Source organism: Carassius auratus, chromosome 5, assembly GCF_003368295.1.
Source record: "Carassius auratus strain Wakin chromosome 5, ASM336829v1, whole genome shotgun sequence".
NCBI lineage: Eukaryota > Metazoa > Chordata > Actinopteri > Cypriniformes > Cyprinidae > Carassius > Carassius auratus.
In genome coordinates this window covers 29,745,226-29,769,251 of record NC_039247.1, presented here as the reverse complement: position 1 = coordinate 29,769,251, position 24,026 = coordinate 29,745,226, and the positions used below count along the sequence as shown (strand labels likewise).

General features: G+C 37.6%; 3 protein-coding genes and 1 pseudogene across 3 annotated transcripts; 2 read left to right on the top strand and 2 right to left on the bottom strand.

The window, feature by feature from the left end:
* Positions 1-28: 28 nt before the first annotated feature.
* Positions 29-8,020, bottom strand: LOC113085077 (translation initiation factor eIF-2B subunit alpha-like). Its single transcript, XM_026255082.1, has 9 exons — positions 7,903-8,020; positions 6,173-6,259; positions 5,205-5,443; positions 5,007-5,123; positions 4,809-4,921; positions 1,795-1,863; positions 1,248-1,323; positions 385-510; positions 29-312 (listed from the first exon to the last, which is right to left on the bottom strand). Exons 1-9 carry the CDS (start codon positions 7,961-7,963, stop codon positions 157-159), a joined length of 1,044 nt encoding a protein of 347 aa, XP_026110867.1. The 5' UTR covers positions 7,964-8,020; the 3' UTR covers positions 29-156.
* A 30-nt stretch (positions 8,021-8,050) lies between these two features.
* On the bottom strand, positions 8,051-11,306 carry LOC113085103 (MOB kinase activator 1A-like). Its single transcript, XM_026255085.1, has 6 exons — positions 10,932-11,306; positions 10,404-10,570; positions 9,819-9,912; positions 9,189-9,322; positions 8,948-9,111; positions 8,051-8,839 (listed from the first exon to the last, which is right to left on the bottom strand). Exons 1-6 carry the CDS (start codon positions 10,943-10,945, stop codon positions 8,762-8,764), a joined length of 651 nt encoding a protein of 216 aa, XP_026110870.1. The 5' UTR covers positions 10,946-11,306; the 3' UTR covers positions 8,051-8,761.
* Positions 11,307-11,360: 54 nt separating this feature from the next.
* On the top strand, positions 11,361-18,378 carry LOC113085087 (bifunctional methylenetetrahydrofolate dehydrogenase/cyclohydrolase, mitochondrial-like). Its single transcript, XM_026255084.1, has 8 exons — positions 11,361-11,594; positions 13,069-13,253; positions 14,829-14,951; positions 15,198-15,350; positions 16,066-16,173; positions 16,285-16,377; positions 16,487-16,612; positions 17,653-18,378. The coding sequence occupies exons 1-8, from the start codon at positions 11,515-11,517 to the stop codon at positions 17,799-17,801; spliced, it is 1,017 nt and encodes a 338-aa protein (XP_026110869.1). The 5' UTR covers positions 11,361-11,514; the 3' UTR covers positions 17,802-18,378.
* A 3,762-nt stretch (positions 18,379-22,140) lies between these two features.
* On the top strand, positions 22,141-23,239 carry LOC113069721 (ADP-ribosylation factor-like protein 6-interacting protein 4; annotated as a pseudogene).
* Positions 23,240-24,026: the final 787 nt, after the last annotated feature.

The window sequence follows — 24,026 nt, the reverse complement described above, 5'->3', positions numbered from 1 at the left end:
TCTAAAGACAGACTCATGAAAATGATTGTCCACTAAACAGATAATTTAATCTTAACATCAGGATTGTGTCATACTCTTCAAATACAGGATCTCTCAGGTGCATACACTTAGGCAATGATAGAAATGCTTTATGAAGAGCGGTCATCATCACGATGATCATAGGTAGAGTTTGATGAGCTCGTCGCTGACAGCAGAGGGCGTCAGCACCCCGAGGTCCGTGAAGAGTAACGTGATGAGGGACGGAGGGGTGTAGTCGATCATGGGGTGCTCTTGGTTCAGATCCTTCACTGTCTTCAGGATATCTGCTGTATACTGAACACAAGAAACAAGAGCGATCAAATGCATCAATTATGAATATGTGGAAAAGTGTTTTAACTAGCTTACCTTGAATCTGTCGGGTACGTCTTGCTGGTTCAGAGGGTAGAGCCGCACAAACTTGAAACTTTCTGCCACCACATAAAACGGTTTGTTGTGCACCTTGGAGCACACGGCCATCTGATAGGTACCAATCTACAAGGAAACAAGTGCAATAACTTCACTAGTTTACAAAAAAAATGCTATAGTAACAGCTAAATGCATTTTGTTTTAAGGCAAGACACTGCAAGCAAAACCATTGGTTTTTTCCAGGCACTGGTCAATTTAAAAAAATGTTGGTCTTCTTTTGAGACTAGTGGAAACAAAATTCTGAGTGTTTATTTTATTACACTTTATCTAGTTGTCTGTGGATTTCAAGTACAATTCATATCTTTAAAGGCCATTTTTTTTTTTGTTTTTTTTTTTTACTTGACACTTAAACATACCGCACTTCACAGTTTTATTCCAATCTATAATCTAAAAGGTTTTTTTCTGCAGAGGGGTTTGTTTATATATCTTTCTCCTGATTTATAAACATTTTATTTCCTTTTTTCCCCAGCGGTCAGGAGTGTTTTCTAATTTAAGGAATATCTCTGTAAAAACACTATTATGTCAACAAAATGAAAGTGAAAATTAAAATCTGATTTATGAAAACTCACTAAGATTATTTAAAACTTTCTTTCTGGATTTGGATTCTTGAAATGTGTGCAAACGATACCATTTAAAACATTAATTGCTTCATTTGCATATTCAAACATAACATTTCAGAAAACGTTTAATTCAAAACAAATGTCTTCGTGTACTGTGATTCTTCAGCTGTTGAAAATATGGTGGCTATTACAACTAGATACAACGGCAAACATCAAGAATGCAAAAGTGTGTGTGTTTCAGACCTTGTTTATAACACCTCCACTTTCCACAACGCCCTCAGCGCCCACAATCACCAGGTCGACCTTCTCCATGATGTACCTGAACATCACACAACAGAAGCACTTCAATCACTTCAATACCATATCTAATGTCTGGGGTCGAAGCTCACCTTAATAAAGTCGTCCATCGTGAGAACAGAAATGTGTGCTAACACTTCATCATTTTAAGGATAAATCCACACTATTAACTAGTTACTTATTTGCATGCATATTACTAACATATATACTACTTCTAAAGCACATAATAATGCCTTATTCTGCATGAACACTTAATCCACCTTACTCCTTACTAACTATTAATAAGCAGCTAATAGGAGTTTATTAAGGAAAAACTCTTAGGTAATAGTGAATGTGTTCCCTTTTCTAAAGTGTAACCAAATATTTATATCGCTGGTATTTCTGATTAATAATGTTTTGGAACGAACATCTACTGAATCTGAAAACTGATTTGAGTAAGACAAGAATTAAAGCAATTAAAAGGGTTAGTGATGTAACGAAACACAACACTCACCCGACTGCAGCATCAAGCACCACCATGACGGGGATGTTGAGTTTGCGCAACTTTTGAGCCATAAGTTTACTGAGAGGCAAAAGGGGAAAGAAAACATTAATTAATTAAAGACTGTAACATAAAAAAATAAGTACTATACACAGGTGCTGGTCATATAATTAGAATATCATCAAAAAGTTGATTTATTTCACCAATTCCATTCAAAAAGTGAAACTTGTATATTATGTTCATTCATCACACACAGACTGATAAATTTAAAATGTTTATTTAATTTTAATTTTGATGATTATAACTGACAACTAAGGAAAATCCCAAATTCAGTATCTCAGAAAATTAGAATATTATGAAAAGGTTCAATATTGAAGACACCTGGTGTCACACTTTAATCAGCTAATTAACTCAAAACACATGCAAAGCCTTTAAATGGTCTCTCAGTCTAGTTCTGTAGGCTACACAATCATGGGGAAGACTGCTGATTTGACAGTTGTCCAAAAGATGACCATTGACACCTTGCACAAGGAGGGCAAGACACAAAAGATCATTGCAAAAGAGGCTGGCTGTTCACAGAGCTCTGTGTCCAAGCACATTAATAGAGAGGAGAAGTAGTGATGCACCGCAATGAAAATTCTGGGCCGAAAACGAAAATTTAGGATGCACTTGGCCGAAAACCGAAACTGAAGCCGAAAATGGCTTCTTTTAAAAACGTTTTGCTTAATTTTTTATGGATCTGAAATGAAAAATCACAAACCAATAGAATAATCATCAAACTTTTATTAAAACTTAGTTACATAACTAATATTAATATTATATAATAATATAATATTTTTGACAAGAAAGACGGTTCCTCTTCTCATTAAGAACATGAGATGCTGCACTGAATAGTCTCTCACTGTCTGTGCTGGTGCTTGGGGCAGATAAATCCCTGCGTGCAATCTGTGCAAGCAATGGAAAGCGGTCTTTGTTTGCGCGCCAGTAGTCCAGAGGATTGTTGCTTCTGGCAATGGGTTGTTCGGCTAGATACATCTCTATTTGTTGTGCGGCTGCGCTTGTTTCAACACTGCTATGAATTGGGGTGCTTTCCTGTAAAATTTCGTCAAACATCTCAGAAAGTGAAGGAGTGTACGCCTCCTCACTTGTACGTGACCGTTTCTCGGGCAGCGTTTGCGGTGCGCTCCCCGTCGAGTCTCTTCCTTCACCAGATGTTTCAATCTACATCAGCTCTTTTTGTTTCATTTCAGGCACTCGCTGCTTTTTCTCTTCGTCGAAATAATGTTCTTTAAAGCGCGGGTCTAGTATAGTTGCAAACCCAAGCGCTAGCGCACGGATGGGAGTGGCGCAGTTGACATTCATTTTCGGGTGACATTTTTGGCTGGATTTTTTATTTCGGCCCAAAACCGATAATGCCATTTTCGGCTGAAATTTTCGACGACTGAAATTTCGGTGCACCCCTAAGGCGAAGGGAAGGAAAAGATGTGGTAGAAAGAAAAAAAAAGTGTACAAGCAATAGGGATATAACTGCACCCTGGAGAGGATTGTGAAACAAAACCCATTCAAAAATGTGGGGGAGATTCACAAAGAGTGGACTGCAGCTGGAGTCAGTGCTTCAAGAACCACTACACACAGACGTATGCAAGACATGGGTTTCAGCTTCGCATTCCTTGTGTCAAGACACTCTTGAACAACAGACAGCGTCAGAAGCGTCTCGCTTCAAAAAGGACTGGACTGCTGCTGAGTGGTCCACAGTTATGTTCTCTGAAGAAAGTAAATTGAGCATTTCCTTTGGAAATCAGGGTCCCAGAGTCTGGAGGAAGAGAGGAGAGGCACACAATCCACGTTGCTTGAGATCCAGTGTAAAGTTTCCACAGTCAGTGATGGTTTGGGGTGCCATGTCATCTGCTGGTGTTGGTTCACTGTGTTTTCTGAGGTCCAAGGTCAACACAGCCATATACCAGGAAGTTTTAGAGCACTTCATGCTTCCTGCTGCTGACCAACTTTATGGAGATGCAGATTTCATTTTCCAACAGGACTTGGCACCTGCACACAGTCCCAAAGCTACCAGTACCTGGTTTAAGGACCATGGTCTCCCTGTTCTTAATTGCCAGCAAACTTGCCTGACCTTAACTATGGGGTATTGGGAGAGGAAGATGCGATATGCCCGACCCAACAATGCAGAAGAGCTGAAGGCCACTATCAGAGACACCTGGTCTCTCATAACACCTGAGCAGTGCCACAGACTGATCGACTCCATGCCACGCCGCACTGCTGCAGTAATTCAGACACAAGGAGCCCCGACTAAGTATTGAGTCCTGTTCATGCTCAAACTTTTCAGTTGGCCAAGATTTTTAAAAATCTGCTCTTTGTATTGGCCTTGAGTTATATTCTAATTTTCTGAGATACTGAATTTGAGATTTTCTTTAGTTGTCAGTTATAATCATCAAAATTAAAATAAACTTTTGAAATATATCAGTCTATGTGTAATGAATGAACATAATATACAAGTTTCACTTTTTGAATGTAATTAGAGAAATAAATCAACTTTTTGATGATTTTCCAATTATAAGACCAGCACCTTTAAACAATGTACGACTGCACACATATTTTAATAGCAAGCTTAGGCAACTAGGGTGGGAATCTTTTGGTACCTTGTGATTCGATTCAATTATAAATTGATTCTTGTTTTCGAATCAAATTTGGGGTTGCATAGATTTAATTCCATTTTAGGGTTTTGTGTTTAATAGCTCTTGATGAAAAAAAATATCATCGGTTTATTATGCTGCTGTCCCTTTAAGAACGAATGCATGGATCTAATTTACTGTCTAAGAACTCAATGAGCATTTCGTCATAACTGAGTGTGTATTGTGCTTCGGCTGAGTAGCACTGCATTGAGGCCTGTTTTTTTTTAAATGTATGCAAAGCGAAAAATAATAATTTAATCCAAACACTATGAAGCCGTTTTACTGCTTGTTGTCTTTGTAGGGCAGAAGAGTCACTGGAGCAGTGCACTGAAGACTCACCCCGCTGAGTCCGGCTGCGATTCGGTGACGTATACTGTGAAACGTTTGTTATCAGCCGCTGCGTTCTCCAGAACCTTTAAAACCACTCGGGACGATGAGTGTGTGAGGATTTTCTGCAGACGGAAGGAAGACATTAGTCGAGCGTTTCCAAAGTAATGACAAAAGGACATGCCCCGATGGCTCTGGCACTGCACTTACTGCTCCATCTTTGATGAAGGTGTGGCACAGCTTTCCCACTTTGCCCCTGGACAGCGATATTTTCTTCAAGAAGAGCTCACCTCGCTCTATCATCAGATTCTTACACTGCGAGAGATCCTGTGAAAGAGAGAGCGACAGAGCGACGTCAGCAGAACAGAAGATAAGAGTGATAGCAGTGATTGAAGAGCAGAGACAGACCGGGTGCTCCAGCGAGGTCAGACTGATGAAGCGCAGGAACAGCTCTCCTCCAGACGACACGGCCACCGATGAATCCGTCTCTTCCAGTCTCCGGATGGCCTGTGTCATGTTCTCTCGCAGGCCGAGGATGGTCTCACTCGGGTCCCTCTTGAGGAACTCCAGCAGCGATCGGATAGCAGCCACCGCTGAAGCCACGTCCGGGTCTTCTCTGATCTGCGCTCGGAAATATCCCACCAGCTCTGAGAGCAGAAACATCAACACACAGACAGATTTAGTGCTTGTCCAGAAAACACCAACACATAGAAAGATTTAGTGCTCGTCCAGGAGCCTGAAGGTAAACAACATTCAAGTCCCATCAAATAAATACCTTTCTCTCTGTAAATGTGTTCGCGTAAGTTTATTACAGTCGTTTACACAGTTACAAGTAGCAGCTCATGTTAATTTCAACATTAACCCATTCTTAAAATCAAAAGTTGTATGTGAAATGAGACGAACAACGAACAAGTAGATTTCTATTCACTCCGATTAACAGAAGCTGTAAAAAACTGCACTGAAATACATTATATATTGCTCACTGTTAGTTTATATCAGCGAATGCATCCACTAATGATAAGAAATGAGAGCTTACTGTAAAGTGCGACCAATGTTTCATAATCTAGAGCTTAATTAATAATTTAAACGCATTTTATGTCGTTATTAAAACTATTACTAAATAATTAACTACTACGGTCAAGTATTAAAAGAAAAATGGATATATTAACGTTAATAACTGAACTGATGGAAATGTAGCTTACAGAAAACATCAGTTAGTTTCTCTGAAGGGCTCCCATAATGCATCTGTGCTCACAGTGCAGCCCGTCTTATAACTGATCGAAGTAGAAGGATCTGCCCTAATGATTCTCCTCATCTGGAAGATGATCAGAAGAGCACAGCTGTTTGTTTCGTGTTGTGTCTTTCTGGAAACTCACCTGTTTCTTCCATGCTGCTGCTCAGCGCGATCTTCTTCTTCTTCTTCGTCAGTATTGACGAGGATGTGTTTAGCGCCACCTGCGGGACTAGAGCACAATAGCATGGAGAAGTTCTTTGTTTATTTTACCCTTAGCTACTAATGTGAAACTGTAATTTGAAAAAAATAAAATAAAATAGGCATTAGATAGATATATATGAAATACAAAATAGCTCAAGGACAGGAAGTGTGCACTTGTTTAGTTGGTTCGCAAGCACTTCCGTCAAAGCACAGAAGAAAGAGGGAAATACTTTATACAGCGATTATGAGGGAAAGGAAACGCAGTTTATGGAATTTGTTTTGTAAATCAGCTTGACCATGTTTTTAAAATGTATTTAAAAAAAAGTAACAAATTGTGCCTCGATTTGTTTCTTATATGTGAAAAAGAGTATTTGAATGGAGAGTTCTGAAATTGAATATGAGATGTCTGTGAAAACCTATAATCACGATCACTAATGAGCAGACGAAGGGGTTAATATTCTGGTCATTGTGGCAGATGTCAGTCCTACTTTAGTGGGACCAGCAAGCTCAACGGGAACCTCGGGTACCTTCAATTTTATGCAGTGTAGTTTGACACTAATTTATAAGATTATCTTCATTAAAATGTATTATTTTTTCTGTTTTGTTCTTTCATTTAACTCTTTCAACATGCTGGACTCTTTGATGGTCCTAGCACGTTCAATTCACATTGAGTGAGGTCAAGAACTAGCTTTTTTTTTTGGCATTTAGCTGAAAACCTAATGGCATTCTTGACTTTTTGCCGTGTTTTGATGAATGAAATCTCAAGAGGATCACTCTGTTTTTATTCTCTTTATTAACAGCAGAGGTCAGTGGCAGTCAGATCAGCAGCTCAGATTTCTATTTCAGTTCACACCTAAAGAGAAATCTATTAATAAGGTATGATATTTATTCCACAGACTCCAATGTTCATTCATTTTTGACACTCAGACATTCATCGAATCTCAAAGGATGTGCAAGCTGTGGAGATGTTTTCTCCTGGATCGTGTTTCTCAATATATATCTTGTGCATAAGGCGATATTTCTGTGATTTCCCACCTGTTTTAATGATCTAGATTAAAAAAAAATCTCAGTATTTTCACTCTTTAGATCTATGCTATAGCTTTTAGCCGAACAGGAAGTGAAATCAAGGATTTTGGTAAGAAGTTTTTGGGGTTTAACAGTGAAACATGCAGTGTTTAGTGTGTAACTACCATTTATCATGGTTTTCCAGAACAGACATCTAAGTGCGCTATACGTCTATTCCAAGCCAACTTTTTTTGCTTTTCAATTTGGAGAAATGTTAATTTTTTTTACTGTTTTCCAAAGAAGTCTGTTCTGCTAGGGCTGTAATTATTTGAGCACAAATACAGTAATAATGTGCAATGTTATTACAATTGAAAATAGCTGTTTTCTATGTGAATATATGTTAGAATACATCACATGATCTTCAGAAATCATTCTAATATGATGAGTTACTGCTCAAGAAACATTTCTGATTATTATTAGTGTTGGGCTGCTTCATATTTATGTGGAAGTTGAGTTTTTTTTTTCAGGATTATTTGAAGAACAGAAACTCCAAACAACAGCATTTATTAGAAATAGAAATCTTTAAATGAGGAAGATCACATTAACATTTTATAACCAGTATAAACATGAATAATGTGTAAAAATAGAGAGAAAATCCACACATACCAATGTTTCCTTCGACCGAGACTCTCTTTATTGCATTGCTTTTACTCATATTCATCCCCATGTATCCTTAAAAAAATTATATTTACATTATTTATCTATATCTATACTATTTTATTTTCACCAAGAATCTCAGCAAAAAAAAAAAAAAAAAAAAAAACGAGCTTCCGGGTGAGGAATGTTTAAATTTCAAAATAAAAGTTCCACCTTTTCCCTTTATAAATCATCAACTTAAAAACATTGATTGGCTATAAACTAAATATTAACAAGACGAAATGCTTACGAAAATGATTGTGTACATGCTAGAAAAGTCATTATTGTGACTAGAAATAAAAAAGGAAAAGTAAAATGAACCAGATGTTTTGATAAGGCATGAAATACTGCTTAAAAGTCTGAATATAAAGCTCTTGGGGTTTACCTACAACTGACAAACGCCTCGTAACAATAATTTTCACTGATGAATATGCAATCACACAGAAAAAAAGAAAAGAAAAAAAAAATCACAAATAACATTTGCCTTCAAACTTGTACAAAACAACAACAATAAAGTAAAAGTAACATTGATCCCTTCCCCAAACACATCTTATTCCGTTTTAAAAGCACTGATTAAAACTGCTGGTTTTATTTTAACTTCCATAAACACTCTGATATTTGCTTTCTATCCCAATCCGTCACAAAGGGGTGAAATAAAGGCTACAGTGTAATACTGACAACAGAAGAAACATGAGAGAAAATCAAGACTTCTACGAGCTGAGATGATGAAAGACAATCAGTGTGCACAAACAGCACATTCAGACAGGAACACAGAAAGGCTCTCGACAAAATGCATTAAGGCTGACCAATACGGTGTTCATATCAGTCTCTATCTATCTTTGCTGCCTAGCTTCTCGATGAGGTCCTGCAGGGGCGCCAGCTCTCTGCGATCAATCAGATTGAACTCCTGGAAAAAAAAAAATCAAAAATTGCCATAAGTTCAAGAAAAGCACTGCCCAAACTCTTTAGAAAGCGTCCCTCATGACCCATGCATGCGTGTTATTAATGCACTGACCTGTACAAAGAAGATAAAATGCTTGAAGGAGGTGTTCAGATGAGCTTCCTCCTGAAGATGTATGACCGAGTCAAAATGTTGATGATAAATATGAGCATAAACCCTAAACAGACGCTTTAGGATAGTCTTCGCCACTGACATGAAGTTCTTCGGGAAAGGAACACCTGGAAGGAGAAACAAGTTCATTCATTTCAATAACAGACCCTGCATCATAATTGATCTCAAACAGAATCAAACGAACCGATCTTAGACGGGAAGAGCGTCTCATCGTCCAGCTGATCCTGGACCCAGGTCATCAGGTAATCAATGTACTTGGGAGCTGAACACTTGACCGGTTTTTTGATGTTGGTGCCGTCTGCCCAGTGATATTCATATCTGTTCATTTATGGAGAAAACGGTTTGTTTTCTGACAGAACAGCCACCTTTTATAATAACAGTATATTAACATGTATGCAACAACTTTTTCAGCCTTTTCAGTTTCAAAAATGATCAAGAGAGGATATTCTTTTTCTTGATTTGGATTTTCTTTTTGCTTTGTTTTGTTTTGTTGTTGGAATTGACTGATTGTCCAATTCATTCATCTAAGTTTATGCACCCATCAAAAGCATTATTTCTGGATCATTTCTGCAATTTTCAATCGAAAACTAAGGTGCATAAGCTCAGATCAATCAGGCAGATGCTCAATCACTTCCAAAGAGAGAAATGAATCGTGCATATTGAAAGACAATCGAGTTAGCACTGAATCCAATATCTGATGATAATATAGCATGAGACATTTTTTACTAGAAACACCAAAATGGGTAAAGGATTTTTAGCACAGCACAAAGCATAAGAGAAAATCCTAAAGCAGTGTAGATCTGTTTTACTTCACCTGGGCCCTGCAGACATGACAGAGCAGCTGGTTTCTGTGCAGAACTCTGTGATCGTGCCGTACAGCATGTTGATCTGGTTGAAAAAGTCCACAGCTGAAATAAATGCATATGAATTCATATTTAAATAACCGATTGTATCTAAAATAAAGAGCATTATTAACGGTGTCTATCGAGCTCCTGAGATTGTGCTGAAAAAGTCTGGTTCTGAAGCAGATTCTTGTGGGTTGTGAGCCTGAAACGATCAAGCGCTCAGTTCTTCTGGTCTGACACCACTGCAGGTCTCACAGGTTCTTCACATCGTGTTAAACACTTGCCTCACTTAATTCAGTTCATGTTTTGGTTAATCTGGATGGTCTCTCAGGAATGTCAAAGAGGGTCAACATAATCATTATTCTGGGTCAATATCATATACATGAACATAAGTGGAATAAAACTTTCTTAATGTGTTGTTAATGCACAAATCATCCAATTTAAATCAAAGCATTCACGTAAACATGCACATCTAGATATATGACTGCATGGAGATGCATGTATTGTGTTTCCACATATAACTGTAAATTGGAAGTGTTCAATAGAAAACTGACAATTGACAGCGATCCATTCGTTGAGGTCTTCTCCCTCGGGCAGCATCACGGCAGCTCGGAGGTTTCCGCTTCCTAACGTGGCCTCTGCATGCTTCAGCAGCTCGTACTGATGAGAGCCTTCTGGGATGTTCTTCTTGGGCTTGAATGTCTTTGATGAACGGCTTCCACTGCAATCAAGAGACACAGTGTGTCAGTCTACAGGAAAAACCTGGTTAAACCGACCGGCCACAGACATATCAACAGAGGGGAAGAACTTAAAAAATAACATAAATACAAAGATGTCAAATGCAAAACACCCCGAGTTGAAGTTTTCATGCTCAATACAGGAACAGAGACAGTAAACCGGAAATGCTGAAAGTTGAGTGTTATTAGCGCGAGCCGATGTTATTCTCTTTATTTCTAGCTGGATGTGCTTCTATATGATTCATTCTTCTGGGAATAAACAACTGCTTGCTGATAGATCTGTAACACGCGATAATGGCGAGGAAGAAAAGGTTAATAAACGGTTGCATCGACTAAAATACTTACAATAAGAAACTCATATCCGGTTCTTTTCTTCTTCGGAAACAACTTTTAGAAGGCAACACGGATGATTAGTACTATAAAGTTGATTCCCAAAGGCAGTTACACAACATTTAAAAGCACTGTTCACAGTTCCAGGTTTTACAGACCGAAGATATCAGTAGGCGTAGAAGTAGAGACTCAGGAAATGTCTACGATTGGTTCCCAACGGGTGCCGCGGTGCAAGCATAGAAATAAACCGCGTGCTCGCGTGCAGACCTCCTCGTTTATACGGACCGAGTACTGTTACAGTTGTTCGGTACTTTCTAAACAATTCTAAGTGAAACTAGGAGTCAAAAATAGCCTCCTGTCTGCTTAAACCGCGTAGTTACACGGAGCATGCGCGCGCGGTCGAGGGCGGTAGTTTCCGCTCGCGAATCATACGGTGACGCACGAGCGCACGGGGTTATAAACCGATAGTGTGCACACCTTTCTGCCTTATCCCGAGCCGGTCTGTTTTGGGTCGCACACGTGCGATTTCACCGGTTTCAATTTATTATTATTATTATTTATTTATTTTTGTATTTAGTATTATTTATATCACGCACCCATGGCTACACTCCGGGCGCTGCGGAAACTAATCCGGCATTCTCACCATCAGGCGTGTAGTTTTCATCTGTCATCTTCAAGGTAAGTTTTCGAGTCTCGTTTGTGACAGAATGAGCGCGAGCTACGAATGTAACCGCGTTCTGATCCGCTCGCGGTAAACCGGAGGTCATCTAACACACGGCGGAACAGTGACTCTTTACTGTGACAGTACTGTTGCAGTAGTCTCACTATTGGCCTGCGTTGCCTGAGTTATAACTGCATGTATCTGTGACTTCCTCTCTCGGGTTTCAGTTATGTAATAAACGCCGGTTGGATCGCTCTGTTCACTGCGCGGCTGATGTAACGTGATCAAGCGCGTGCACAGCGGACTCATCTCTCTCTCTCTCCCTCCCTCCCTCCCTCCCCTGAACTCGGTGCTCCTGAGGTTGGGGTTCCTCTCTCATGATTTGTGGTGATGCGTGATTGCTCAAATTCAGTACATGCTCGTTTTCATTTATGCCCCGCGTGCTAAATGGTTTAGTAAGATTAATTTAGCGGTGCTGACTAAATTTTCTGCACATGACCGAGACGTCTTCAATTAAACCGCGTAGACTAAGCAGAATGGCATTAAAAGTTTTTTTTTTTTTTTTTCTGTGTAAAATAAAGTCTCAAAAAGGAAAGAAACATTAGTTTACATACAAGCATATATAATAATAATAATAATGCATATATACATGCATGCATTTAGGCTATGTGAACTGATGTTTCTTTCCTTTTTTCAGTTTACATGCATGTATTTATGTGTATGTGTGTATTTATGTTTGTTGTCTTGTTACCTCAAGATTAAGAAAAAAATAAACCACGAGAAACAAACTTTTTGTGTCAATGGACAATGCAATCGATTGCATGCATTTGATCAGTTCATGCATTTTCTGGGATTCGAACCCATAACCTTTGCTTGTCTTCGTAGTAGAAATATATATATATATATATATATATATATATATATATATATATATATGAATGACACAACTTGTAATGCTTTTTACAGCCTTGCATCTGAAAATAAACACACGTGATCATCATAACTAAACTAAAAAATGATCACATCAGTAAAGGGAGGCATATGAACACTTTGTAAATTAATGGTAAAAAATGTTCACACTAAATTTGCATGGACTTATATTATCCTTGTGTAAGAAGTCTGAGCTGACAATGCTCTTTAATATGGATGTTTTTGTTGCCATACGACCTATATTCCTACATTTACATGAATAATTTAGAAAACAATTTTCTTCAAAGCCTCTTCCAAATAAGGGGTGAAAATGAGAATGCTCTGACGTTCCTCAAAGTGGTCTGTTACTGTTATCATAGTTATGTCTTCATTTAGACTGTAGTCTATCACACCAGCACAGAGCTTATCTTCAGACAGCAGCTATGACTCCCACTGTCACTTCTAGGTATCTTGGTTCTTTGACAGGAAACCTAGTTTTCCACACTTATTAGGGGTCAAAGTTAGCCATAGCATTTGAAGTTGAATTTTTGCCCTCTAATCCTCAAGGTTTTTATTTTTTAGACCAGAGGCTGTGATCATCTCCGGCAGGAAGCTGGCACGGCAGATCCGCAACGAGGCGCGTGAGGACGTGGAGGAGTGGGTCTCTGCTGGAAACCGGCGGCCTCACCTGAGTGTGCTGTTAGTGGGGGACAATCCAGCCAGTCACTCGTACGTCCTCAATAAGACCCGCGCAGCAGCAGAAGTGGGTAAGACAGCACCAGATGGGAGTCATCCCATTTAAAATCTGTTGTAAAATAGTGTTTAGACAGAAAAGCCTTTGTGCTTCTGAATTCTGAATGGGGTCATCAGATGAAATTCTTTTTTTTTTTGTTTTTTTTCCATTGAAGTTAGGTTTCTGGCGTGTCTTCCAGCTCAGAAAATCTGAAAAGTAAACACAGCCAGTTTGTTATGGGCTGTCTAAGTCTGAAACTCCTCTAGCAAGCGGTTTCAATCTGCAGCCGGTTTTTATATAGATGGCTCGCTCTTTAAATAAGACCAACTCTGAGCCATATATGGAGTCCAAGACATCAATTCAGGTCTCACTGTGACACGCCCCACAGAAGAGAGGGGCGGGGTTAGCAGTAGCTCATTATCATTTAAAGAGACATGCACCGAAACTGCTCGCTGTGAACAGCGCTGTTGTTGACAAGGTAAAAGGGTGTTTTCCATGACCATTGAATAATTTTAACCAAAGTGTGTTATATATATTTCATGAACACCCTAAAGAATACCAACTTGTGGAAAATAGACATTCGTTGTCCCCTTTAACTTTAACTTTTTTTTTTTTTTTTTAGTAAAGGATTAATGAGTCTGTTTACCCAAAATGGAAAATTCTGTCATTTTTTTTCCTTCATTCTCATGCCTTTGCAAACTCATGATCAAAGACTTTTGTTCATCTTCAAAACAAAAATGCTGATATTTTTTATGAAACCATAGAGATTTCAGTCCTTCTGTTGACTTGTCAACTTTTCATAGTATATAAAAAGATGCATTGAAGTACAGGTTAGGACCTCTGAGCCAATCATGTTGCTCAGTGCACATCACCTCATAACTCATGCACATGTCATGCACCTCTCCCAGGTACAGACTGTCTCAGAACTAATTGTTCCTGGTACATGGATCCTCTTTAGAAGTAGTTTTTCAGCCTAAAGCAGTTACGTGCACAGAAAGAACTCCGTGTCCCTATGGGCTGTAAATACTACCTTGATCATTGTATGTTAAAAAGATACCTAAATGAGATTAATGCAATCAATGGAAAATTAACAAAACTAAAAACGTCCATAACATTCCTCATTCATGTTTTGACAAGTCTTACAGGTTTTGAAACAACATGAGGGTGAGTAAATGATGAAACCATATACCTCGTGGGTGAACTACGCCTTTAAGGCTTTTTTTTGTAGCCATTATGCTTACATATTAATTTCTTTACAAAACTAACATTTTAATTTTTTAAATTGTGACATGGATGAATTGGACTGGATAGTCAATAAAAAGCAGCCATGAGTCTAGTTTTCTTCAGTATTGCTGTAGTAATGTAAGCGATGGGTGTCACCGTTCACAGTTGGCCGTATACAGTATGTAAATCTATTTTGGGTGTTCATATGATGCAGGATACAGGATCTGATACAGGATCTCACAATCTGGCTCTACTCCACTCACACAAGCAACTCTTTGGGGCCTATTGGCATAAATACTTTGTATAAATTAATTTTTTCTTCTTCAGTGTTTTGCCCTTTAATGCAACATTCTGTTGGTTCACAGTTCTCTCTTATTCTCTGTAGGTATCAGTAGCGAGACCATCCTGAAACCTTCTAGTATCTGTGAAGAGGAGCTGCTTGACCTCATCGAGAAACTCAACTCTGACCACAGAGTAGACGGTCTTTTGGTACAGCTCCCTCTTCCTGGTGGGTTAACAGAAGAGACATAGCTGTGCTGATCTAGAGTCCCTTTAGTTGGTGCTTATTGGACATTTTACATCGTCAGTGCTAATTGCATTAGGCTTAAAGGCATTGGATTGGGCATATCTTCTTTACTGAAACTTGTGATTCTTAAAGGGACCACAACCAAACAAAAGAAAAACAGAGAAATGAGAAAAAGACTTTGGAAATATTGAGTGGTAACAAAACGATGCTGTTCCCTCTCGTACACAGATCACATCGATGAGCGACGCGTGTGCAATGCCGTGTGTCCAGGGAAAGATGTTGATGGTTTCCATGTGGTCAATGTTGGCCGCATGTGTCTGGATCAGTCAACGATGCTGCCTGCCACTCCATGGGGGGTTTGGGAGATTATCAAACGCACCGGTGAGAAACCCTGTATTATTACTAATGATGTCTCAAGCTGAAGAATTTAATACCTCAATATTGGTAACTTGTAGCGTAAAATAGTTATTTTTTTAAATGTTTTACATGAATGAGTCATTTAATTTAAAACCTAACAATGAAAATAAGAGAGGTGCATCCTAAATTCTAAATTGCATACTTATCCACTATTCTATTTTTTTTGAGTATTGCATTCACACTGAAAATTCCGAAAAGAAAAAGTACACTTTAAATGCATGGATGATGCACTTGAATAACCGAAAAAACAAAGTGTGAAATGTGGTGTGTGTATATATATATATATATATATATATATATATATATATATATATATATATATATATATATATATATATATATATATATATATATATATATATATATATATAATTAAAAAAGCAAGCATTTACGGGAACATTTACTTCATCAATCAACATAAAAGAACTGTTAATATGCAAATATGTTCTATTAATGAAAATTTTTGCCTTGAAATCTCAGGGAGTGTTTCAAGTGAATAGTTTACGTTTACAGGTTTGGCTGAAAAAAGTTTGTGAACCCCTGATCTACAACAATTTAGCAACTTCGTAGTAACACACTGGCATAGTGGTGGCAAGTCTAACACAGCCAACGACCATCTGGTTGTATTCGTATCGATCTCATGTCAGATGATGCTGACCGAGCCAGTCTTTTCTCGTAGGCATACAGACCCTGGGTAAGAATGTGGTGGTGGCTGGTCGCTCCAAAAATGTTGGGATGCCCATTGCAATGCTGCTGCACACAGACGGCAGACATGAAAGGCCAGGAGGTGAGTCCGTGTGGAGAAGAGAGGCACCGCGAAAGTATTTGTGTGCACTTCTGATGAGCTTTGGTCCTACAAAGCAATTAGTGTAAAGCATCCTGCCTCTTTCGTCTTTAGGTGATGCTACGGTGACCATCTCCCACCGTTACACTCCCAAAGAACAGCTCCGTCAGCACACACAGATCGCGGACATTATCGTTGCTGCTGCAGGTTTACATTTCTATTTGCTAATTGCACGTTTACGGCTGTGCCTGTTGTTATTATTATTGGTTGCTGCTCACAGGGACCAAGATTCACAAACACTATTAACTCTCTTCAGGTATTCCCAACCTCATCACTGCTGACATGATAAAGGAGGGTGCCGCTGTTATAGATGTTGGCATCAACAGAATATTGGACCCCTTGACTGGGAAAAATAGACTTGTTGGTGACGTGGACTTTGAAGGTGAGAAGGAAGGAACTAGAAGTGTGATTCATTTAATTAAAACCTTTCTGAAAATCTTCTGTGTACTTGCACTTTATTGACTGTAGCCTATATAGTTTATAATATTGTGTATAATTTTTAAAGATAATCTGGTTTTAGTTCAGCCTGAACAGTGTCATGAGAGTCTGTCTTTAAGTAGCTGTTTCCTTCAGCTTTAAATTAAGGAATTTTAAGAAAATTGTTTTAAAATCTCCCTTCGAGTTACGTTGAGTGTTGCATGCTAAAACCTTCTAGCTGTGTGTTAAAACCTGCTAGAAACATTGAAAATCATGTTAGCGTGTGCCGAAACATGTTGCTAACATTACTTACATTATTATTAACATGTTAAATCTGGTTAGAAACATGATTGCAATGTGTTAAAACATGCTAGCAATGTGCTAATCAATTTTAGCCCCATGCTAATGTGTTAGGTCGTGCCATAAACTTGTTAACAGTGTGTTAATGTAAGAAACATGCTAACAACTTGTTAAATCTAGAAACATGCTAGCAATATGCTAAAACCTTTTAGCAATGTTCTAATTAATGTTAGAAATCAGCTAGCAACGTGTTAAACCATGCTACAAACAAGTTAGCAATGAGCTAATGTTAGAAACATGGTAAGACTAATGTCTCAAATTTAGAAACCTATTATATTATATACTATATTACATCATGTTAGCAACATTACGGCAATGAGCTAATGTTAGCAACATGCTAGTAATGTGCTAAATCATGTTAGCAATGTGTTAATGTTAAAAAACTAACAATATTTAATCACATGCTAGAAAAATTCTAGCAAGGTGTGCAATGTGTTAAATCAAGTCAGCAACACGTTTAAACATGCTAGTAATGTGCCAGTGCATGCTAGAAACATATTAGAAATGTTCAAAATCATGCTAGCAAGAACCACGCGAAAACTATCTGCTATATTCTTCTCAGAGAAATGTTCAAACTTCAAGATTTTCAAAGTGATTTCAGCTTTTCAGACAAGGCTTTGAGCTAACATCAAAGTTTTTTGACAGGTGTTCGGAAGAAGGCCAGCTACATCACTCCAGTTCCAGGCGGCGTCGGACCTATGACCGTAGCCATGCTAATGAAAAACACCATTAAGGCGGCGAAAAGCATCGTTTTAACGCCCCCTCAGCAAATTCGGATGGCAGCGTCCTCATAACATCACCACTTCATTTTGAGGGGCTCCTGGTGGAAAATCTATATTTATAATGGCTATTCTTGCATCCCATTATAGTCTAGTTAAATATATTTAAAGGTTTGAGAAAATGAATGTGCCTTTTCATTAAGATCTTAAACAAAACCTATATTATTTAGTGTATGTTTTGCAGTTACCCGGCCAAGCTTTAAACACTTCCACTTCTGTTTACACTGTTACAGCTTTGATTTTGAGCTCTCTGTATAAGTATTATAAGAGGAGATTGCCAGACATTTCTGAAGCATATTTATTAACAAGAAAACACTTAAGCAATGCTCTACATAAAATGCAGTCAATTTATTGTTATTATTATTATTCCCACTTGATCCAGCCTTTTGAGGATGCAAAGAGTGATGATAAAGGAGCAACGGATGGGAACATACAGAACCTCTTAGAAAAGGAGAGGTAATTTGGCTAAATCTAGCCAATGTGGTGCTTTGGTAGCTGTATGTTCCAGTGACAGGTATTGAAGTCAGAATTGTTTTGCATACTAACGTAATGGCTTTCAAGCACTACAATAAATGGATCATATGTGAACAGCTGTTTTATTTGAATCCTATGAGTCTGTTTATATTCGAATCTCTACATTAATTTAATCAAATAAAAAAAAAAGTTTTGTTTATATAATGTGTTCTGTGTGTATTTATGTATATATGAAAACACATACATTACAGTATGTATTCAGAAAATATTTACATGTCTATATTTAGATAATTTAAATAATAAATATATTTAATATATATTTTAAACATTTCTGAAATATATACATGCATGTGTGTGCATTTATATATACACAGCGCGAACACACCTTATAAATTATTAAAAACGTTTAGTTTGGATGCGATTACTCGTTTGACAGCACTCATTTTTATTTATTTTATGAATAAGGATTTTATTGGTATTTTCCCTTTAGTTCAAATAGTAGAGCATGGTATTTGCAGCAGGTTTGATTCCCAGGGAATGCATGAATTAAATGCATTGTAAGTCACTCTAGATAAACAAACACATTCGCTTAAATGTAAAGCATATTACTGATTATATAATATAGTTATTTAAAACATCTGTTTATATATTTACTTATATTTGTATTTATTTATCTAACATTGTCTTTTATTTTGAAAAGCGGTGAAAACGGATTTCCGGCATGCTGTTGTCATGTGGCTGTAGAGTTCACAAGTACAGCTTTCTCCTGATTTAAAGTACTTACAAAGCAGAAAAAAAACATTCTTGATTAGTGAACGAGTAAATTTTAATTGGCAACATCCAATGAGTCGATGAAGCATGTGCTGGCGTCATTTGATATCAGATAAGCGAAAACTCGGAAGAGATGTAGCACTCCGCGCGCCTGCAGCTCGGACTCTGATCAAACACACCTGAAGCAGCTAATCGAGGTCTTAGAATACTGGGCCCGTATTCATGAAGAATCTTAATGCAAAAAGTAGCTCCTAGTGACACAATCTTAAGAAAATTCTTAGAAATGTGGGCGTTTACTCTTAAAATAAAAGAAAAAAAATCCTAGTAAAGAAAAAAGTAATTCAGAAAGCATCTTAACCTTTAAAAGAGGTCTTAAGGTCAAACTTGTTAGGAGCACAGACGAGGACTTTAAAGAGGCTTAAGAGTTTCTTTAGCAGAGGAGAAAATGAAAATAAATGTGTTGCAGACAATGGATGACAGTAAGTTAATAAGACGGTATAGATTATATAATAATTTTTCATTTAATATATAAATTAAAGTAATCACTACATTACGATATTTGGCAACTGGGAAAATGCAACAATGCAATAGTGATGATTTGGGTCTGTCACAACCTTCTGTAAGCAGAGTGATCACACAATTACAGCACTTTCAGAACATCTTATTGTGTCACAGTTCATTTCGTTTCCACTGGACATTCCCACCTTGTAGGCTCAAAAAATTATGAATATAGCAGGCTTAGGTGCGCACAAGCAGGGGGAATGAACCGTTAATAGTTTGTGCTATACGCTCCCATGTCTGCTTCTTGTCCCTTGCTGTGACACCCAGCCCGAATTTTCCTTTAAGAATGGCCTTGTGTTCATCCACTAACTGGGCTAACAGTAAACACTGTTCCTCTGTCCAGTTGGGCTTTCTCACCATTCTTGGCTTTGATTCCATGTTTGATACATTAAAACCAATTTTCAAACCGCCACTTAAATAGGACAGCAATCACTGAAATTAGAAAGAGTGGAACAATTTTTATAATTCTAAGCCGATCAAATACCTTATCTGAAATTACAAGCATGGTAAATAAAAAAAGGATTTATATACACACATATAATGTATGTGTGTGAGTGTGAGATAGAGAACGGTCAAATAGAAAAAATTACACATGTAAATTAAAAGTGAGAATTAGAATAGACCTATACTTAAAATCACTCACTTAAAATCAAGCAATAAATCACAGTCTTCAAAAGATTGTGTCATACATAGCAACAGGGTCAACCCCGCCTCCTCACTAAGATGAAAGTTTTTTTCTTTTCCTTACTCAGAGTTGCTCTCAGAACGATCCCGAATCGCTCTTAAGCTAAGACTCATACAGAAAAGTTTTTAAGCTAAATTAAGAGTTTTCTGAGAGGATTCTTAGAATCTTTATGAATAGGGGCCCAGTGCCCGGTTGCATGAAACTCCTTAAGCTAAGAAATCCCTTAGATATAAGGTTAAGGGTACTCTTAGTGAAACTTGGGTTGCAAGAAAAAACCCTAAGGGTTTCCTTAAGGAACTTAAGGCTGTTATTACGTTTTTCCCCTTAATTATCTAAGTGTTCCCTTAAGCGTTGCAACAAAGTCCTTAGTGACCATTTCACCTTAATAAATGAAGGGACCCAAACAGCTCCCTTAGGTCAACTTAAACTCAAAATACGATGGCTGATTTAGTGTTAATTGAAGAGGAAATACCAAGGTGTGTTTTTAATGATCGTAATAATCCCCTTGGAGACGATGAATGGTTGATGAAAGGCTGAAAAGTATTATTATTATTATTATAACCACTTACAAAAACAATAATTGCCTTTTCGTCCTATGTCCAGTTTGGTTTACGTTTTTTTGTTTTCTGTTATGTTTGTACTCTCCATAGCACAAATATATTAATACAAGTGTGATTTTAGCAAGGGTTTGGCTTTGTGGTTTGTTATGTTCTGTTTACTGTTAGAGGTAGTAACTATAGCAACCGCGGCGATCTTTGCCGTATGTTGTCAGAAACTGCTGTGAAACGCTTATAAACACTTAGGTAGGGGTGACAGTTAAGAGGTTTCTTGCAACGCTCTTAATGAAATCCCTTACCTCAGGGATTTTTTTCTCCCTCAGGGAAACCCTCACTTAAGGAGTTTCATGCAACCGGGCACTGAGCTTTAATTTTCCTTTGCCAGGAATGATCGTATATTTAATAATGTGAAGGGTAGCTTAGAACAGAACTGGGCGGAGATGCGTTTGGGGCGTGTCTACTGATAGACACGTGGTTACACGGTTTGCTCCGCCCCACATCTCAGGAACGAGTACATTATCGACTGATGATGAAGTGTTTTCTCCTCAAGGCTGAATTTAATATACTTCAGAGCTGGATTTTTGGCATCATGACTCCAGTCTTCAGTGTCTCATGACCTTTCAGAACTCATTCTGATATGATGATTTATTATAAATATTGGAAACAGTTTTTTGCTGCTTAATATTATTCTTTGGAATTCAGGATTCTTTGATGAATAAAACATTAAAGCAATGGTGTGTTAAATTGATTAAAAAAAGTGATAATAAAGACGTATAATGTTAGAGTAGATTTCTATATAAAATAAATGCTGTTTTTTTTTAACTTAATTCATCAAAAAAATCTTGAAAAACGTATCAAAGGTTTTAATAAGAAGTATTAGGCAACACATTGATATTAAATCAGCATATTAGAATGATTTCTGAAGGATCATGTGACACTGAAGACTTTGATCACAGGAATAAATTATATTTAAATATATATTTAAACAGAAATCAAGGTTCAACTATAATAATATTTTACAATATTATTTTTTTTCTGTATTTTTGGTCAAAGAAATGCCTTGATGAGCAGAAGAGACTTCTTTAAAACAAATAAAAAATCCTTCTGAAACCAAACTTTCTCTTGATCAAATATAAAAGCTGCTTAATAAAAGTTACTTTATCTAAGAATCCATACTCTATCTGCATGAAGAAAATTTTTTGACTTATGTCGAAAAAGGTGCGATTAAATTTATATATTTTTAAGTAGCGGTAAAAACCAGACTTGTTACTTTGATAATTGCATGTGTGTTATAAATGAGGTCATACTGTTTTAAAATGGTACATGATCAGAACTACCTTCCTCAAAGTGGATTATTCCTCATGGGAGGAAGTGATGCTGGGAGCAGATCTAAGAGCAAATCCAGAAGCTTGTCTTCATCAAGCGCCAAGAGATCCAGTCCGAGGCCTCAGAAGAGACATGAACGTTCCTCTGGTAAGAGAAAGAGTACGAACCTTCAATAAGACAACAGAAGGCATCGTCTATACAGATATACAAATGACAGGATATACCAACTTTTGATCTGACATTAGAGAGGAAAAAGAAGAAGAGGAGAAGCCCATCCAGCTCTTCATCGTCTTTCAGCTCTGCTTCCCCATCTAGAGAAAAAAACGCCAAGAAAAAGAAACAGCAGGAAGTAAAGAAACAGATGCACTAAAAGGAAAACGAGAGAAAAGGGAAAAGAAAGGGCAAAAGAAGCTAGTGTTGAAAGCTGAAAGAGCAGCAGCTTCGGTTTCAACCGCTGATGAAAATCCTCCAACGCACCTGAAGACCTGGCAGTGTGAAGAAGCTCAAGAACACGGCCCCGGTGTGTGCACTGCACATGAAAACATCCAATATTTAGCTTAATATCTAACAGAATTGGTTTGCTGGAGATGAAACGTCCTTCCTGACTCGCTGTAGTCATCCAATGACGAAGGAAGACTATGAGGCCAGGCAGAACTTCATGCGGCAGAGACGGGCCGAACCTGGTACGTTCCCATCAGCCTGCTTCATCCACAAGACAATCAAACATTAACCTGATGAACTTTCATTCAGGCTTATAAGAGGCGATGGGGAAATCTTGGAAGATATTATCAGCAAGGAGCGACACAAGGAAATCAACAAGGTGCAAGTCTTTCAGAAGCGTTTTGTGAATAGGAGAAGCATTTCAAGTGGTCCTCATTTTTTTTCTTGTTTCTCACACAGCAGTTCACTAAAGGAGACGGGGATGCCTTCCAGAAGAGAGTGGGTATCAATAGGTAACGAGGTGTGCATTTTTAGACAACTTCTTAAATGCAGACATTTCTACAAGAATGCAACTATTTCTTAACTTCTTGCTTTTTTTTTTTTTACATTCCTCTCCGGTGACTAAATGTGATTCCAGAACAACCTTTTGCTCTCAGATATTGCTCAGGAGTGAGTACATACTGGTGGCTTATTAACCCCATTCACTTTAACACAGTTTTTACATTCTTCCTAGTCAAAGCAGGAAGAGTTTGATCTCATTAATGTAGAAAATGGCTAATTTATTTGTTAATATGGTCATTTGAAATCTGATTGTGTTCATTAGCACTGAAGCTCAGCTTCTCTAAATATCCACTGATGGTATTACAGAGGACTGCTGCAACATCAATAAAATATATTTCTTACACATTATGTTGGTTTACTTTCTTCAAAATAGGAGAGGATTGCATCAAAACTGTATTCAGTAAATTTTTAATATATATATAAGTGCATTCGTTTATTACTGAGCCAATGCAGTGTGTCTGTCGGAGCATGCAGGATTCATTTTAAGGATCTGTAAATGTATTGTTTACGTCTGTAATATATATTGTCAGTTTGCGCTGGGTAAGTGTTACGTATATGTATGTAAATGCCTACTATGTAATTAATAATTTGCTGGAAATATGAAACATGAGCATTAGCAGGAACTGATTTAAATACATTACACAATAAATATTGCCTCCAATATGTTATTGCACTAAATAGCATTGACATTCAAAGTAGATAAGTTTTGGTTGCTCAGTAAATGTCAAATCAGAAAAAGAAGGAAGGATCAGTCTGTGGAGTAAAGAAGAGCTAAATATAGATGCAGAACATAAATTAAGACAATTCAAGTTAATTAAACTGTTTAGAGAACAGACAGAAAAAGGTTTTATGTACAGTTTTAGA

Excerpts from the sequence above, each read along its gene's own strand:
- LOC113085103 (XM_026255085.1), bottom strand. Across the intron at positions 9,323-9,818 it reads GTCATGTCTGCAGGGCCCAG|ATATGAATATCACTGGGCAG; the intron begins GTGAAGTAAAAC and ends ATAAATGAACAG. Across the intron at positions 8,840-8,947 it reads ATTTTATCTTCTTTGTACAG|GAGTTCAATCTGATTGATCG; the intron begins GTCAGTGCATTA and ends TTTTTTTTCCAG.
- LOC113085077 (XM_026255082.1), bottom strand. The coding sequence starts at position 7,963 with ATGGGGATGAATATGAGTAAAAGCAATGCAATAAAGAGAGTCTCGGTC. Across the intron at positions 511-1,247 it reads GTGGAGGTGTTATAAACAAG|ATTGGTACCTATCAGATGGC; the intron begins GTCTGAAACACA and ends GTTTCCTTGTAG. Across the intron at positions 313-384 it reads ACGTACCCGACAGATTCAAG|TATACAGCAGATATCCTGAA; the intron begins GTAAGCTAGTTA and ends TCTTGTGTTCAG.
- LOC113085087 (XM_026255084.1), top strand. The coding sequence starts at position 11,515 with ATGGCTACACTCCGGGCGCTGCGGAAACTAATCCGGCATTCTCACCAT. Across the intron at positions 11,595-13,068 it reads TTTCATCTGTCATCTTCAAG|ACCAGAGGCTGTGATCATCT; the intron begins GTAAGTTTTCGA and ends TTTATTTTTTAG. Across the intron at positions 15,351-16,065 it reads GGAGATTATCAAACGCACCG|GCATACAGACCCTGGGTAAG; the intron begins GTGAGAAACCCT and ends CTTTTCTCGTAG.